Genomic DNA, 15,293 nt, shown 5'->3' on the forward strand with positions numbered 1-15,293 from the left:
TGTTTGTATTATGATATCGACCTTCTCTTATCACTTGGGGGCGTGGGTCGAGCGGTGCCCCACACCTGGGCGTCCTGTGGGTGCCATCGAAATTATCTGGCAACAACTTTATCAAAAGACCCAGTGACAAATATATAAATAAATTACGACTACACAGCATCGCGTGTTCCCATAAAAAAAAAAAACCCGGGAAGGTATGTAGCAAAGCGAATGGGGTTTCTCAATAAGATGGAGCAGCTCTCCGTCCGTCTCTCGTTGGTTGGAAAGCTTTACGAGAGCTTTGCAGCTGCTCTTGAAAATCAGTTTTTCTTTTTGGCTACTGGCTCCTGGCTTCCCAGGAGCAGCTGTTCGTGCCTCGTGTTTGCCTTCTGGTTTGGGTGAATGAACCCAAACGACCAGAAGCTGCCTCAACGCCTCTGCGGCCGCGGTGGGTGGCAACTGTTGTAAATTCTGCATCGGGAACTTGCACAATGCTTCAATTCCATTCAATTTGCAACGTATTTTACTCTAACATGGATATTTCTAGTTCGATTTCAATTTATTTCTGTACTCGGCTTTCGTCATTGCAAATTTCTTATCTTATCTGATCTACGTGCAATCGAATAGATATGAAATACAGTCAAGGTGTAGTCGAGACTAGTATGACTAGGCTTTATACTCTGGGTATTATCGGTGGGGTCTTCAGAAGAAACTAAAAATTATATTATTATACTATTGAGAATCGTATAGAAAAATGTATATGAAATGATTATGCTATATGATTGAGAATCGAATAGAGAGGCGCATTTAATTTATATAAAAGTTGCATTCGCCTAAATAGAGTGTATTCTGGCTTATAATAAATGAAAACAAACACGTAAAAAAGTTAAACTACAAAACTCTTCAAAGTTTTCTTTTCAATTTTATTTAATATTGCCTCACTGTACTAAATTAAATAAGTAATTATGCATAAAATAAACAAGAAATAACTAAAAAGAAAAATTACATTATAAATATAAATAAATAAATTAATTAATAAATAAATAAAAAAATAAATAAAAATGAATAAATATAAATAACCTAATTAAAAATTCAAATAGTCTCCATACTGCTTAAATATTTTACTGAGAATCGCATAGAAAAGTGGGCTGAATGCCATTTGCCTGACTTTTACAAGAGGTTTCTTATCAGTTAGTGCAAATATATATAAAATATACTTCTATTTTACTTTTAGTATTTTTCTTACATTTCACATTTGAGTATTTATTCTTATTGCTTTTCACCTCGATTTCGTGTGCTTTGCCCCACTGTGGCACGCCTTTAACTATGCCACACATTTCATAGCTGTCGTTTTGTTTCGGGCTGTTTCACTCCTCTCGTGTACGCTTTTACGGTAAACAAAGTGAAAGAGTTGGCAAAACATACGCTCGTTGCATGCAAAAGAACGTTCATAAACAGAAGTAAGACGAGCGAAGAAAAAAAAAAAAAAAATGCCGCCCCCCTCCAAGAGCTGCCCACCCACAGCTGAAACTGTAACTGTGACTGGTCCAGCTTGTGCCTTTTGTGAGCGAGCGCGCGGGCTCGCTCTCGCTCTCCCGCTCTCGCTCTCTCGGCTGCAGGCTCTCGTTTGGCTGTGCTTTTGACTGCTTGGGCAGCTTTTGCACAGGATAAGAAAGCTCGGCGCAATCAGTCGTTGTACTTAGGCGAAACATAGCTGGTCGAGTTGCGCGTTGCAAGTGCCAGCCGAGCGCGTTGTTATCCTTGATAAAAAAAAAGCAAATTAAAAAATAAAAAGAAGCCACAGAGGCTCTGTGTGTGTGTGTGTGTTCGTGCGTGTTGTTTGATGAGAGTTTTTTTGTTGGCAAGTAGGTCCCGTTCGACATACTAGCAACAACAACAACAACGCGGTTCATAAATAAGTGACGACTGCATCATCAGCTGTTGGCACAGGACGCGAGCGCGTTTTAATGTTGCCCCATTTGGCTGGCGAACGTGCGGCGCCTCAATTAGTTGCCAGCCAATGAGCTAACGTGTGTGCGTGTGTGTGTGTGTGCGTTCGTGTGTTATTATTGAAGAAACGCTTTCAAGCTGGATTACAGCGGCGACAACAACGGACCCTGGGAGAAGCAGAAGCAGACCCAATCCCAATCCCAATCCCAATCGACTGGCGAGAATGCTCCTCCTGGCAAGAGCAATGAGCAACTGCAGCACGATCTGTTGCAGCAGCTGCAGCAGCAATTCCAAATGGCCGCCGTGCAACAGCAGCAACACCAGCAGCGCCAACTGCTGCAGCATCAGCACTCCCATCCGCCCTTCCAGCAGCAGCAGCAGCAACAGCAGCAGCAGCAGCAGCCGCATCCGTCTAATCTATATGCCAGCGCTCATGCTCATCCGCATCAGCACGCACATCCGCCGTTGCAGCATCATTTGTCGTTAGGTGGCGCGCCTGCCTATCAGCTGCAACAGCAGCAGCAGCAGCAACAGCAATCGGCCACGCCCACCGCCCACCATTGTCAGTACTCAACGCCGCAGCATCATTATCGCAGCAATGCGGCAACAACAACAACAACAACTACAATGGCCGCTGCCACCATACGACGTCGCACCTTGAGCCATGTGGCACGCTCGTATTCCGTGTGCGCCACCATGACGCCAGCCAGCAGCGGTGGTTCAGGCAGCTCAGGTGGCTCAGGTGGTGCCGGTGGTGCAGCCATAACCATTGCCCAGCTAAAGGCGGCCAATCCATTGCCAGCGAATGTGCCCAGCAGCAGCTCTGCCGCCACAACGGGCACCCACTTGGCCAGCAGCGCCACCAAGCTGACCGTTGCCGGGCACCACAAGACGGGCATCATGGTCGCCGCATCGCGCTGCCGTTCGCCCATTATGCTCTGCCACAGCCACAGCGACGGCGAGTTTCCCATGTATCGAGGTGAGTGAACAGCAGCAGCCCACTGGGGATTAGGGTCAAACGGAAGGTTCGTTTGAATGCCAGGCCTAAATAAGGCCAGTTTTGACGGCGCTAATGAACAGTTGCCGTTACAGTTACAGTTACAGTTGCAGTTGCTATTGCAGTTGAGCTAATGTGATGAGTGGCAGGGGGGCGGGGAGGATGCTCTAGAATTTTGTGACATCATCAGATAATGATTTGACTTTTAATGAGAGAGAGATATAGAAAGGATAGAAAGTTTTTGGGGTGATAGAACTAGGCAAAAAGGAGAGGGATATATGCAGAGATAGAAAGAAGAAATAGGCAAAAAGAAAGTGTGAGATAGAAAAATAGAGAAGAGAAAAAGAAAATGTTGAAGTGAGAGGGACAGATTGAGTGGAAGAGGGATAAAGTGAAAGAGAGAGAGAGAGAGCGAGAGAGAAATTGGATGAGCGAGAGATAGATAGAAGCGGTAGAGGTTTACATGCAGAGAGAGAGAGAGAGAGAGAGAGGTAAAGTGAAAGACAGAGAGAGAAAGATACAATGAGATAGGAAGATAGAGGTAGGATAGAAAGAGAGGTAGACTAAGAGATAGAATCAGGATGAGAGAGGTAAATAGAGAGAAATATAGAGAAATATACATAGAGTGTCAGAGGCAGAGAGGAAAAATAGAACTAGAGGGAGTGAGAAGAAGAATGACAGTGAAAGAGAGATAAATATAGATGGAGTGAGTGAAAAGATGTGAAAGATCAAAATAGAGAGAGAAAAAGTACGACTAAAGAGATAGTAAGAAACAGAATGAAAATAAAAGAGATATATTTAGATGGAGAGAGAGAGAGAGATAGGGTGAGAGAAAGTGAGATAAATATAGTGAAATATAAGCGGAGAGAAAGATTCAAAAATAGAGAAGAGGAGAGATTAAGATGGTAGGCTGGCATAGACTAGCAGCAGCTATACGAGAAAGCAGAAAGACAAAATGCATGATAGCATCGAGTTCAGATCATCTTCAATTAATTAGAGTAATATAATTCGCTTGGACTGCAGAGTATTCTTATCTATCAACAAAACTGATTGATAATAAAAATGCATATAAAATGCTCAATGAAATCACATCTCGATTGTGCTTGCCAAAGGGAAACACACACACACACACAGAGAGGGAGAGAATGTTCATGCATCTGATTGATTGGTGGGGGAGTAGATGGGGGGGGAGAGGAGTCTACCAGCCCCACTAACTAATGCGGCGATGCATCAGCATTTGCAGCAACAGCGAGCGACTCATTAAAACGACGATTGAGCTCCAAATGGGGGGAAAGAGGGGGACAAATCGAAGCGAGTATCGAAAAGATATGCGTTGTAGAGTAAGGGGGGTGCAAAGGGTGGTTTGGGTTGGTGTTTGTAACTGTAATTTAATTAAGCGCCCCACCAAATGGCGACACTCTATATGCGGCACATAAAAGAAATGGTTAAAACAAAAATCAGTTGCGCTAGACGGCGCCAAGGCAACGGCGGGAGTATGAGAATGAGATGAAGACAGACAGCGAAAGAGAGAGAGAGAAAGATAGAGAGAGTGAGTGAGTAAGTGAGGGAAAGTGTGAGAAACAACAGTAAAAAGGACAAAGGACATTCCCCACATTGCATTGCCAGCGCGCCACTTAATGAGTTGACGGCACCAAGGGGGCGTGGCACACACACACAGTCTGTGCGAAATAAAAATATATATATATATAAAACTAGACTCGAATGCGTTTTTATATTTTTTTTTATTTTTTTTTTTACTTTTTGTTTTGTGTTTAACTTGATGTCTTCAGTGTGAAATGCTCAAAGCGTAATTGGCCAACTAAAGCACTTGGTAAATTTGCATAGCCGCCATTTGGCATAGTTGTGTTTAAGTGGCATAAATACCAAGTGGTTAATCCGCATGTTAAACTGCAGCTGCAGAGCAAACTAAATGAAAACCTATTTAAATTTAGTTGTTAATTGGATAGAGGGAATTACAGTTAAAGCTCAGGTTAGACTTACTTGGTGAAGCGAAACGCTAAGGCACTTAATAGTAATATCAGTTAATCCTCATGTCAAATGGGGCTGTTAATGTAGCCAGGATACAGAGGTACAAACTTAGTATGAAGTTCACATGTCAAATTCAGCTGTAAGAAGAATTTCGATAGAATTTCAGAAGAATTAAGATCAAATTTTAATATTAAAAGAAAACGAGGTGGGAAATGACTAATAGGATAGCATCTGGATTATTATAGACATGTACAATATATAATATATATGTGCTAATGGTTATCGATAAATTAAGCTGTCGATAGTTATAGCTAGAGACGGCAGCTCTGTTCTCTCTCAATACTGTAAACAAAAACTAAATTCTGTCAGAGTTCGAATTATAGAGAGCTGCTTGAAGTGGACTATTTATTGGAATATATAAGAAAGTATCAAGTTTTTGAATTGATTCAAATTGTATAAGACTTTATAAAGTTTATATAATAAAGATTTCATATAAAGTTCTTGCTCCTCTTCGATATATAGAAAATATAAAGAAATATTAGATATAAAATCCATATAATCTGATGTATATACAGTCTATGTATACTTCATATTAGGTATTTGTCCTCTTCAGGCTTAGGTAAAAAATTCTTTTATTATTGCTCACAGCTCTGGCTCAACTTTAAATTTAATTTAGTTCGAATTTAATATGAATAAAAGCATTATGTGGCTAGATAAGCTTTTTGTTGGCGCGCTCGCATGCCAGCAGCCACAGTATTGCAGCAGACCCCAGTGAATTTCTTGGTTCTTGGCTATCTAGGCAGGGCGTGCAGCTGCAATGGCAGTCAACACGCGCAGCTAAGCTGTCAGTGAAACCTTTAGGGATGCGCCACAAAGCGGAATCGTGAAATCAAATGCTCGCCAGAGAGCGAAACAAAGGCGAAAAGAGAGAGTGAGAGGGGGAGAGAGTGAGAGCGAGAGTTAATGTAATCTTTGGCAATAACATGAAAGCTACAGGCATACAGGCTTATGTACTACCCCGTGTAGAGTGTAGGCTCATCGGGTATATTCGCACTCGTACAACAAGAAGGAAACTTATATAATTTAGATAATTTGGCGTAGTCTAGGTTAAGCATGCGGCGCAGTAAACTTTACCCATTTGATCTCATTTATTTCCGTTTACCAAACACCCACGCGCCCAGCTACAGTCTGCACTCGCTAATGACGTCAAGTTGGGCCCAAATCAATGGGCCGAAAGCAAAAGTAAAACTTATGTGGCTCGAGAATGTTTTGGCACAAGTTGCGAATTAAATTTACATTTCATGCACGTAACCGTGGCACTCCCCTGCCCCCACTCTCCCTCTCTCTTTGCCTACTCCTCCTTAATTGTGGCACAAAGGATGCTGCAGTCCGCCTGGCGAGCTGCCAACTTGAGCCAATTATGTGGCAGGCGCTAGGCGGCAGCAGCGGCAGCTGCAAAAGCGAAATCAATACGCGCAACATTAACTCGAGCGCTAAAGACACGCCATGGACTCATTAGCTTGTGGCACACACACACACAGAGAGAGTGAGAGAGAGAGAGAGAGAGAGGGCGTCTCTAACTACCCGTCAAGATGGCCCAACGAGCTGTCAAAGTGTGTTTGTGTTTTGTCGATTACGCTGATGCTGTTTGTAGCCAAGTTTGTCATAAACGTTGCCATATTGACAGCATTAATAACCCGAGTAGTCCAAGTAGATCGACTATGAAATTGAGTTGAGATATTAACTATACAAATGTATATAAATATAGATACCAATATATCATCATGTCACGGCTGCATTATAGTTATTAAATATAGTGGGTCAAATAGAGCTTAGTTGTGGTACGATGTGAAGAGAGAGAGAGCTTCTTGATGTACAATTAGGTTAGATATATATGTACATACATAGGTATACATAGGTATATATGTATGTGTTTATGTGCAGTCAGTTTCTTTATATAGAAATATGCAGGATATATGCAGTTGAATTCGGTTATAAGGATGCTCAAGAGATCGTCCTTATAACAGGAAGACCCTATAACCTATAATAAACCCTTTATATTTGCTTGGGGTTCAAAATTTTCGTCGAAATAACCATACGAGCGCTATAAGCGGAGTCCTTATAGCCGACATATGATATATTTTATATATTTATATACATATATATTAATATATCGACATATGATATACATATTTGATATATTGATATACATATATATTAATATATCGACATATGATATACATATACATATATTAATATATCGACATATGATATACATATTTGATATATTGATATACATATATATTAATATATCGACATATGTATATGTACATATTTTATATATGGAACGTCTATGGAAAATCCTCTAGCTATGCATTTAGAGAAGATATAGTAAAATTCTGAAGTATTTCATATATATAGAACACTCCGCATATAGGTATCCACAGGTATTCACATATATAGCACTCATATCTTATTATTTTCATATTTCGATTTCAATTAATAGTAAAAACTTTTCTAAATTTTCCCCCAATCCAGTTTCCCCAGTTTTCAAAACAACGCCCATAAATAGCAACTACTTGTGGCTATGATACTTTGGATAGCTACTTAAGGATGCTTCAAATACTTATAAACAATCTGTGAGCACGAGCGCGGCTCGAGGGCACAGTGAGGGGCGGGCGGGCGTGCCAGCTGAGGCAGCTTAAAGCTCGCTGCAGCAAAAAAGTTAAACTGCAAGACGACAAAATTCTTAAGAAATCTAATATAATATAATATAATATATGTGTGTATCTATCTCTCTCTCTCTGCCTCACTCTCTTGACACATACATCTTCATCTACATATGTGCGTGCTTTGGCATTTTGGATTAGACGCTGCCAATTGCGGCTTGGCTCAGCCACGCCCTCGAGTGGCAATTCATGTTTGGCCTTTATGCGCTGGCTTTTGGCTTGTGGCCATTGTTTGTTGTTGTTGTTGTTGCTGCTGTAGAATTAACATAAAAATGCGCAGCACATGACAGGCGCAGATAATCTTTATTTACACACACACACAAACACACACACACACATGCAGTTGAGAGACTTGGCCAAGTCCTTGAACCTTGCCTACGTCTTTGGTAAAACTCAATCAGCAATTGCTTTACGTTTTATGCAAATGACAATATTTATAATCTATATACATACATATATAATATCATATATATGTATATATATACGCGCTGCTCTTCTTTATTTATTTATGCTGGCCTACTTACCTGCTGACCATGCCCATGCCCACACCCACGCCCACAACATCAGCTGCCTGCACTGCACATAATTGCATTCAAAGCCACATCGCACCACCGCCTGCTGCTCCTCCGCCCCACCCCCTGCTGGCTGTTCAACTCAAGTTGAGGTCGTTTGCTGTGCATGTGGCCGACATTGTTGACCAGGCCAAGTCAAGTCAAGTCACGCCGCACCCCCCACCCCTCTCCCTCTCTCTCTCTCTCTCTTATTCGCTGGCTTGGCTTATTGAGTGGCGCAGCAAATGACAATAAAAGCGGTTACTTATACGCCATGTTGTACGCTTGTTGCCCGGACTTAACTCGGTCTGCTGCTGCTGCTGCCATATTATTGACAGCTTTGTTGCCTCGCATTTATTTAACAATTTTCCATAATTAAGTGCATTCAACTGGCTTTGCTTTTAATGGAAATATATACATATAGACATACATATGAATGTATATACATATATTGGAAGCGTTAGTTTAATAAAGCAGAGCTAAAGCGCGCGAAGTCTTTGACTGCCCAATTATGCATTCTGCTGTTATTCTTTTTCTTTTCTTTTTAATGTGAGATGAATGGAAGGATAATTGAAAAACGAGAAAACTTATATGTGTCTGGAATGAAAGAGAGAGAGAGAGAGAGAGAGAGAGCTGGGCTTAAAGCGAAACTGTTTGCTGATTGGTATTTGAGGAATGATATGGGTAGTTAAGCTGCTCGCTCTTGAAGTGAAAAGAGTATATTAGTTTTGAGGCGAGATTTGTGTAAATATTTTTTTGGATATTGAAAGCAGGCGGAGGAGAAAGTGAAAGACACCAAAGAGAAAGAAAGATTGACAGAAGGCCACTTGAAAGAATAAAGACAAAAACGGAGAAAGGGGTAGATAGATAGAGAGAGAGAGAGAGAGAGAGAGAGAGAGAGAGAGAGAGAGAGAGAGAAAGAGTAGTAGATAGAGTAGAAGATAGTAGTAAGATAGAGAAAGAGAAATGACGAAATGCAGAGCAAGACAGAGAGAGAGAGAGAGATTAGAAACGAGAGCAACCAAGAAAGAATACTAGAACGATAGGGCGATAGAGAAACAAAGGAGAGAAAAAAATACAGCTAAAGAGAGAAAGCGATAGACTAATGAAAACGAGAGACAGAGAAAGTGAGACTAACAGAAAGACATAGATAGAGGCGATGAGGAATTGAGGTAAAGACAGAGCCACATACAAAGGGAGAGAGAGAGAGAGAGAGCGAGCAGAAGAATGACTGGTAAAGAGAAGAGAGGGAGAGTAGCAAATCAAAATATTTGTGCAGAAAGATTGAGAGCAAGAAGGGAAAGAGCAAATGAAGAGACAAAGAAAAAAGAATTAAGGGAAAGAGACCCAGCGAGTGAGAAAAAGAAAGAAAACAACGACGCTCTATCGATTCTATGCTTCTACCTTACCCAGTTATTCTTTTAGCGTTTTCTTGGCCTCCTCTTTCTTAGTGATAATGCATAGGTTTTCTATTTTCTTAAATGGACAAGTGAAACGCTTTGAATATCCTATATTTTTGTGAAATATTATTGACAGAAAGAAGAGATGTATTCCATTTTTAATTCTTTAGTTATATTGTTACAATATATATTTAATAAATTTAAGTAAGTTCTTTAGTTATAGATTATTATCAAATTTAATTTCCATAAAATTTTCTATGGAACCCCATGTCCAGCTCTTGCTTTCTAGCAGCCCGTTACCCATTTCACTTTTGAATACCCTGTAAATTCCCTAAGAATCAATAGACGCGCTTATGTTTTGGCCCGGCTCGACCTTCGTGTGGGCTTTGACGTACGTTGACCAGTCGCTGGCCCCACGGCCTATGTTTAAATAAAAAGCGTACAGAGAAAAGTGTGGAAAATGAACTCGAGACTTTCTTTTCGGATTTTTGTTTTATTTTTTGTGTCGCTGCAATTGATTTTGGTTAGTTAGTTAAACGCGTTGAGCTCGCGGCGTGTGCTACGTGTCGGCTGAGCGAATTTCTTATGTCTATATATAAAAATCGATTATACGCCACGTTGAACGCAGTCAACAATAAAAACGTGGGAGATGCGACGAGTTGGCCTTATCTCCAGAGATTTCAATTTAACGCCAGACATGAAAGCGCGAGTGTGTGTATATGTGTGTGTGTGAGAGTGTCCGTGTATGTGTGTGTGTAAATTGGCAATTGAGCTGAATCAAGAGTTGAGTTGAGTTGAGCTGTTGGCAAAAGTCAAGTGAGGCGGCCGTTTGATTTGTGCCCTTAATAGGCCAAACATTTATCAGCTGGCCAAAAAGCACGCAAATGTTGAAGAAGAAGAAGCAGCAGCAGCAGCAGCATCAGCAACAATTGAGGCTCAAACGTTCGGCGGGCGAACGGAAACGGAAATTGTTGCTGTGCATTTTTAACCGAGGTTCGACAACAATTTCCTTTACCCTTTTTTACAGCGATTATTATTATTATTATTATATTTTTCATTCATGTCCATTATTAAGCAATGAATTCTTAATGTGCCACGCCCTGTTAATAAATGACGGGTCGCCCCAACCTGACCTGACAACGGACTAAACGTGTTTTATCATGAGCATCGCGGCGCTTTATGAAAATTGAGGCCCCCGTTTGAAGTGCTTCACGGGTCTTGACCGGCCTCCCGTTTACTTGTTGAACAGCGTCCACCGTTGACACCCAAGACAAACGAGAGATGCTTAACGAGGGAGGGAGGGAGGGGTGAGAGCTCCATCGTTGTGAACAATTAATTGGAATTTACGCGGGCAATTAATCAAGCGCAATTTGATAATTGCAATTACTTAAACTCAAGTGATTTATGCGCTCGACCTCTGAGCTAAGAGCTCTGCATTATTTAATTGAATTTTTGGGACAGGCTCAAATCAAACTTAAGTTGCTTGAAAGTATAGTATCTATATCTTACAGGGTATACAAGTGCTTGTATGCGCCTTGGTATTCATATTCATGGAACTGCATGCGAATATTCCAGCCTAGTTTTATAGCATGTCATATTTTCAGGTTATCTGAACAGATTATCATAGCAACAGGGTATTTAAATCTTTAGACGCATATGTATTATATAGAATTTCGATTTTCGGTACCCTTCCTTATTCTCACCCTTCCCATTCAGCACCATGCCACTCTGCCCCCCTCCCTCAATATCCCTATCTTATCCTATCACTCTCTCATCCTATGCCTGTCTTATCCTATCCCTGTCTCATCCTATCCTTCTCTATTCCCATTCAAGGTCATTGACCTCGCATCCTATCTCTGTCTCATCCTATCCCTCTCTCATTCTATCCTTCTCTCTTCCCATTCAAGATCATTGCCCTCTCAAGGTCATTGCCCTCTCAAGGTCATTGCCCTCTCAAGGCCATTGTCCTCTCAAGATCTCTGCACCCCTCTCTCTAACTCATCCGATACCTTTTTTTATCGAATATTATCGATAAATTGAGCTCGTTTTTCCAGCTTTATTTAAATACCATTGAGCCTGGTGTATAAATATTTTATTTAATTACAGAATTTTTATATCACGACCCCTTCGTTATCAATTTAATATACTTACACCTAAATTACTTAATCTTATATGGTATCAAGGCAGCTTAAGTAAACCTTTAGCCCTCAAAAACCTATAGAGTATATGAATTTTATACATATAAATATACATTAATTTTACAACAATTATTTGCGAGCTAAAAAGAGTTTGCATATGTGTGTTTTTTTTTCGGTTTTTCATTTGTAATTCCCAACTGATACAACACTTAAAATTTGTGCAAATCTCTGGCAAGCATTGCTGCAAAGTAATCGCTCGATTCCCACAGCTATTTGGCTCGAACCCATCGAAGTTGTGCTGGCTCAGCTCTGGAGAATTGTCTAGCTACAGTTTGTCGTGTTGCTTCTGATGGAACTGGGACTTGGTGTGCGAGTACTTGCCACGCCCACCTACACCCACTCACACTACGAGTCGTGGCATTTTAATTTGATACGAGTGACATTATGCGACGCACACAGAGAAATAAATTCGATATGCGACATTTACTTAGCTTGATTGCCAAACAATGCCAAAAAAAGCGACGAAAATCAACAACAAAAGAAGACAAAACTGAGAAGTGAGAAAAAAGAATAAATATGAGCTGGTATCAACATTTATTATGCCTGCATAAATATGCCTGATTTCATATTCGAATGAGTTTTCATCGACATGATTGAAAAGCTCTCGCCTGAAAGGAAAAGTCAAGATCTGCTCAGTCCAGATTTTCGTTAACCTTTTGGAAACAGTATATCAAATGTGAATAAAATTTTGCATAGGGATTATGGTTGAAGGATTAGAGCTTATGCTTAACAGAATAACTTTTTCAATCAGCCTGAAGATGGCTTATACAGGAAAAGACTTTATGGCATACTATAAATATATTTTAGGAATACATTTGAATATAGCTTAAGTGAAAGCCTTGCCTACAGAGTTTTTGGGTTAAGAGAATTTATACATATATAGAGAAATATAGGCAGTCAGGCATATCAGGTGAAACAGGAACTTGTATAGTCTTAGAGCTATATAGAGATCATATATGTGTACCAATTGGGGGCGTGACAAAGCAGAAATTGACTCTGGCAGAGCTTTGGGCCGTGAATAAGCATTCTGCAGTCGGTACAGCCCGACTGGAATGTTATTACTGCATTTCTTTTTTTAATAATAAATTATAATACAGTAATATTTATGTATGAAATAAATATATCTAGAATTCAAATTTAATTTTTAATTTGGATATAAAATATTGCTCAATCATATTGATAAACAAATTAAAAATTAATTTGAATTTTAGATAAATTAATTTCGACTTAATTTACTGTAATTATAATATTATTATTAATAAAAATATTAGTAGACGATGATAAATAATTAATGTGAGTATAGAGAATGAATATGATATGAGAGGATTATTATTACTAGTGATATTATAGATTATATTATATTATGATGATTAGTCTATTATTATTAGGTAGTATGATTATTATTATTATTATTATTATGTATTATTATTATTGATTAGTATTATTATTATTATTATTATTATTATTATTATTATTATTATTATTATTATTATTATTATTATTATTATTATTATTATTATTATTATTATTATTATTATTATTATCTAAAATTTATTTTAAAAGTATTTTCAACTCTACGACTTATCAGGTTTTAAACTAGGCAGAAATATGAAGGGCAATACTCTACTCCCCTCAGCTAATTTAAAAAGCTCTCAGTTATTAGATAAGATTTTCCTTTAGAGTAACTGGTTTTTTATTAAGGGTATTCCCTTTGGCAGCTGCGCCCGTTTTCAATGCTTTTTAGGCATATTTAATATTTATGTATTAACACACATCGTTCATACACTCGGCTTTATTTAGCATTTCTATCGCAGTCAATCTGTAATGCATCAGCTACTCACTTTTACACACACACACACTCTCACTCTGTCTCTCACTCTCACTCACTCTTTCTCTCTCTTTCTCTTGCAGGTGAGTTTGACATTGATGGACTACATAAGCCATTGTGCCCCACGATGGATGCTGATAATGAACAGTTAGCTTGGGTAAATAAAGCATGATTATGCGTGTGTGTGTGTGTGTGTGTGTGTGTGTGCGTCTACCTGTGTGCTTGTGTGCGTGGGAATGTGTGTTAACGGCATTTTTGTGACATTCTGTCAGAATTTGTCTTGGGAATAGACTTTCTCAGGTCTGAGACGAGCAATTGCTGCACATCACCCACGCAAATATTTGTTGTGGGCGTGGGCGTGGATGTGGGCGCACGCCTCGACGCTTGACCTTTGGCCAGATGGACAAACGGACGACTGGTCAATGTCCTATTCACACGCCTGCAGCACTTTGTCCGGCTTGGGTCACAAATTCGATTTACCGAGGGAAGGAAAACAACAAGGAAAATTTTCGACACCTGTAAAAATTTGCTGGAAACTTTCTTCTGTGTGTGTGTGTGTGTGTGTGTTTTTAAGCTGCCGCAAAAGTGTCGCATACGCTGATGGGTAATTACCATAAGATGGCGGCTAAAAGCCAAGCGTGGAGCTGGCATTTTTTTATCTTGGCCAACTGCTAACAAAAGTGGGCCAAAAGTTGAGCGAAAAGTTTTCATTAGTTTGTCTTTTTTTCGTGTTTTGCTTGCCGCAAAGCAAAAAGTTTGTAAAGCAGCTCTCGGAAAAATAAAACCAACTTTGACATATCTGTGGGAAAAACAGGCTGAAAGTGAGATATCAACAGACATTTTATAGCTAGGAAAATATTAGAGCAGAGAAACGGCTAGAGGGAAGGGGGGGAGAAAACTAATGGATAAGCTGAAGACGTAAGGAAATGCGCTGTCAACGTAAAATGTTAACTAAATGTTAGTGTAAATTTTATATGAAATGAAAAAGGGAAGAGCTTGACGGGATATGACATAAGATGGATAATAGTGAGATAAATTGATGGATAGATATTGATAGGCAGATAGATATTGATAGACATATATATATAGATATAGATGGATAGATATAGATAGATAGACAGACAGATATATATATATATATATATATACATGGATAGATATAGATAGATAGACAGATAGATATATAGATATAGATAGATCGATAGATAGATATATCGATAGATAGATAGATAGATAGATAGATGATAGATAGATATATAGATATAGAGATAGATAGATAGATAGATAGATAGATAGATAGATAGATAGATAGATAGATAGATAGATAGATAGATAGATAGATAGATAGATAGATAGATAGATAGATAGATAGATAGATAGATAGATAGATATATAGATATAGATAGATCGATAGATAGATAGATAGATATGTATATAGATATAGATAGATCGATAGATAGATAGATAGATATATAAATAGATAGATAGATAGATAGATAGATAGATAGATAAATGATAGATAGATAGATGGATAGATATATAGATAGATAGATAGATAGATAGATAGAGAGTATAAGATATAAAATAGATAAATAGCTAGTTAAGTTGAGCTATTGGATAAATATTTAAATGATTTATAATTATGAAAAGCTATAAAAACATCTGCTAAATA

At 39.0% G+C, this 15,293-nt stretch overlaps 3 protein-coding genes across 3 annotated transcripts in view; 2 read left to right on the forward strand and 1 right to left on the reverse strand.

Annotated features, from left to right (window-relative positions):
* The window catches only part of Cdc37 (cell division cycle protein 37), a 173,788-nt gene that overhangs the window by 110,930 nt on the left and 47,565 nt on the right, over nucleotides 1-15,293 (reverse strand). The window lies entirely within an intron of this gene.
* Nucleotides 1,259-13,828, forward strand: LOC149091346 (uncharacterized). Its single transcript, XM_089258926.1, has 2 exons — nucleotides 1,259-2,908; nucleotides 13,705-13,828. Exons 1-2 carry the CDS (start codon nucleotides 2,224-2,226, stop codon nucleotides 13,791-13,793), a joined length of 774 nt encoding a protein of 257 aa, XP_089115052.1. The 5' UTR covers nucleotides 1,259-2,223; the 3' UTR covers nucleotides 13,794-13,828.
* Nucleotides 10,463-15,293, forward strand: part of LOC108651991 (uncharacterized) — a 116,548-nt gene continuing 111,717 nt past the window's right edge. Inside the window, exon 1 of the mRNA XM_089258921.1 lies at nucleotides 10,463-10,588. Within this exon, the coding sequence (XP_089115047.1) occupies nucleotides 10,480-10,588 (109 nt within the window). The 5' untranslated portion in view covers nucleotides 10,463-10,479. The remainder of the gene's footprint in view (nucleotides 10,589-15,293) is intronic.

Source organism: Drosophila navojoa, chromosome 4, assembly GCF_054131105.1.
Source record: "Drosophila navojoa isolate 15081-1374.11 chromosome 4, UAZ_NAV_1.0, whole genome shotgun sequence".
Lineage (NCBI taxonomy): Eukaryota > Metazoa > Arthropoda > Insecta > Diptera > Drosophilidae > Drosophila > Drosophila navojoa.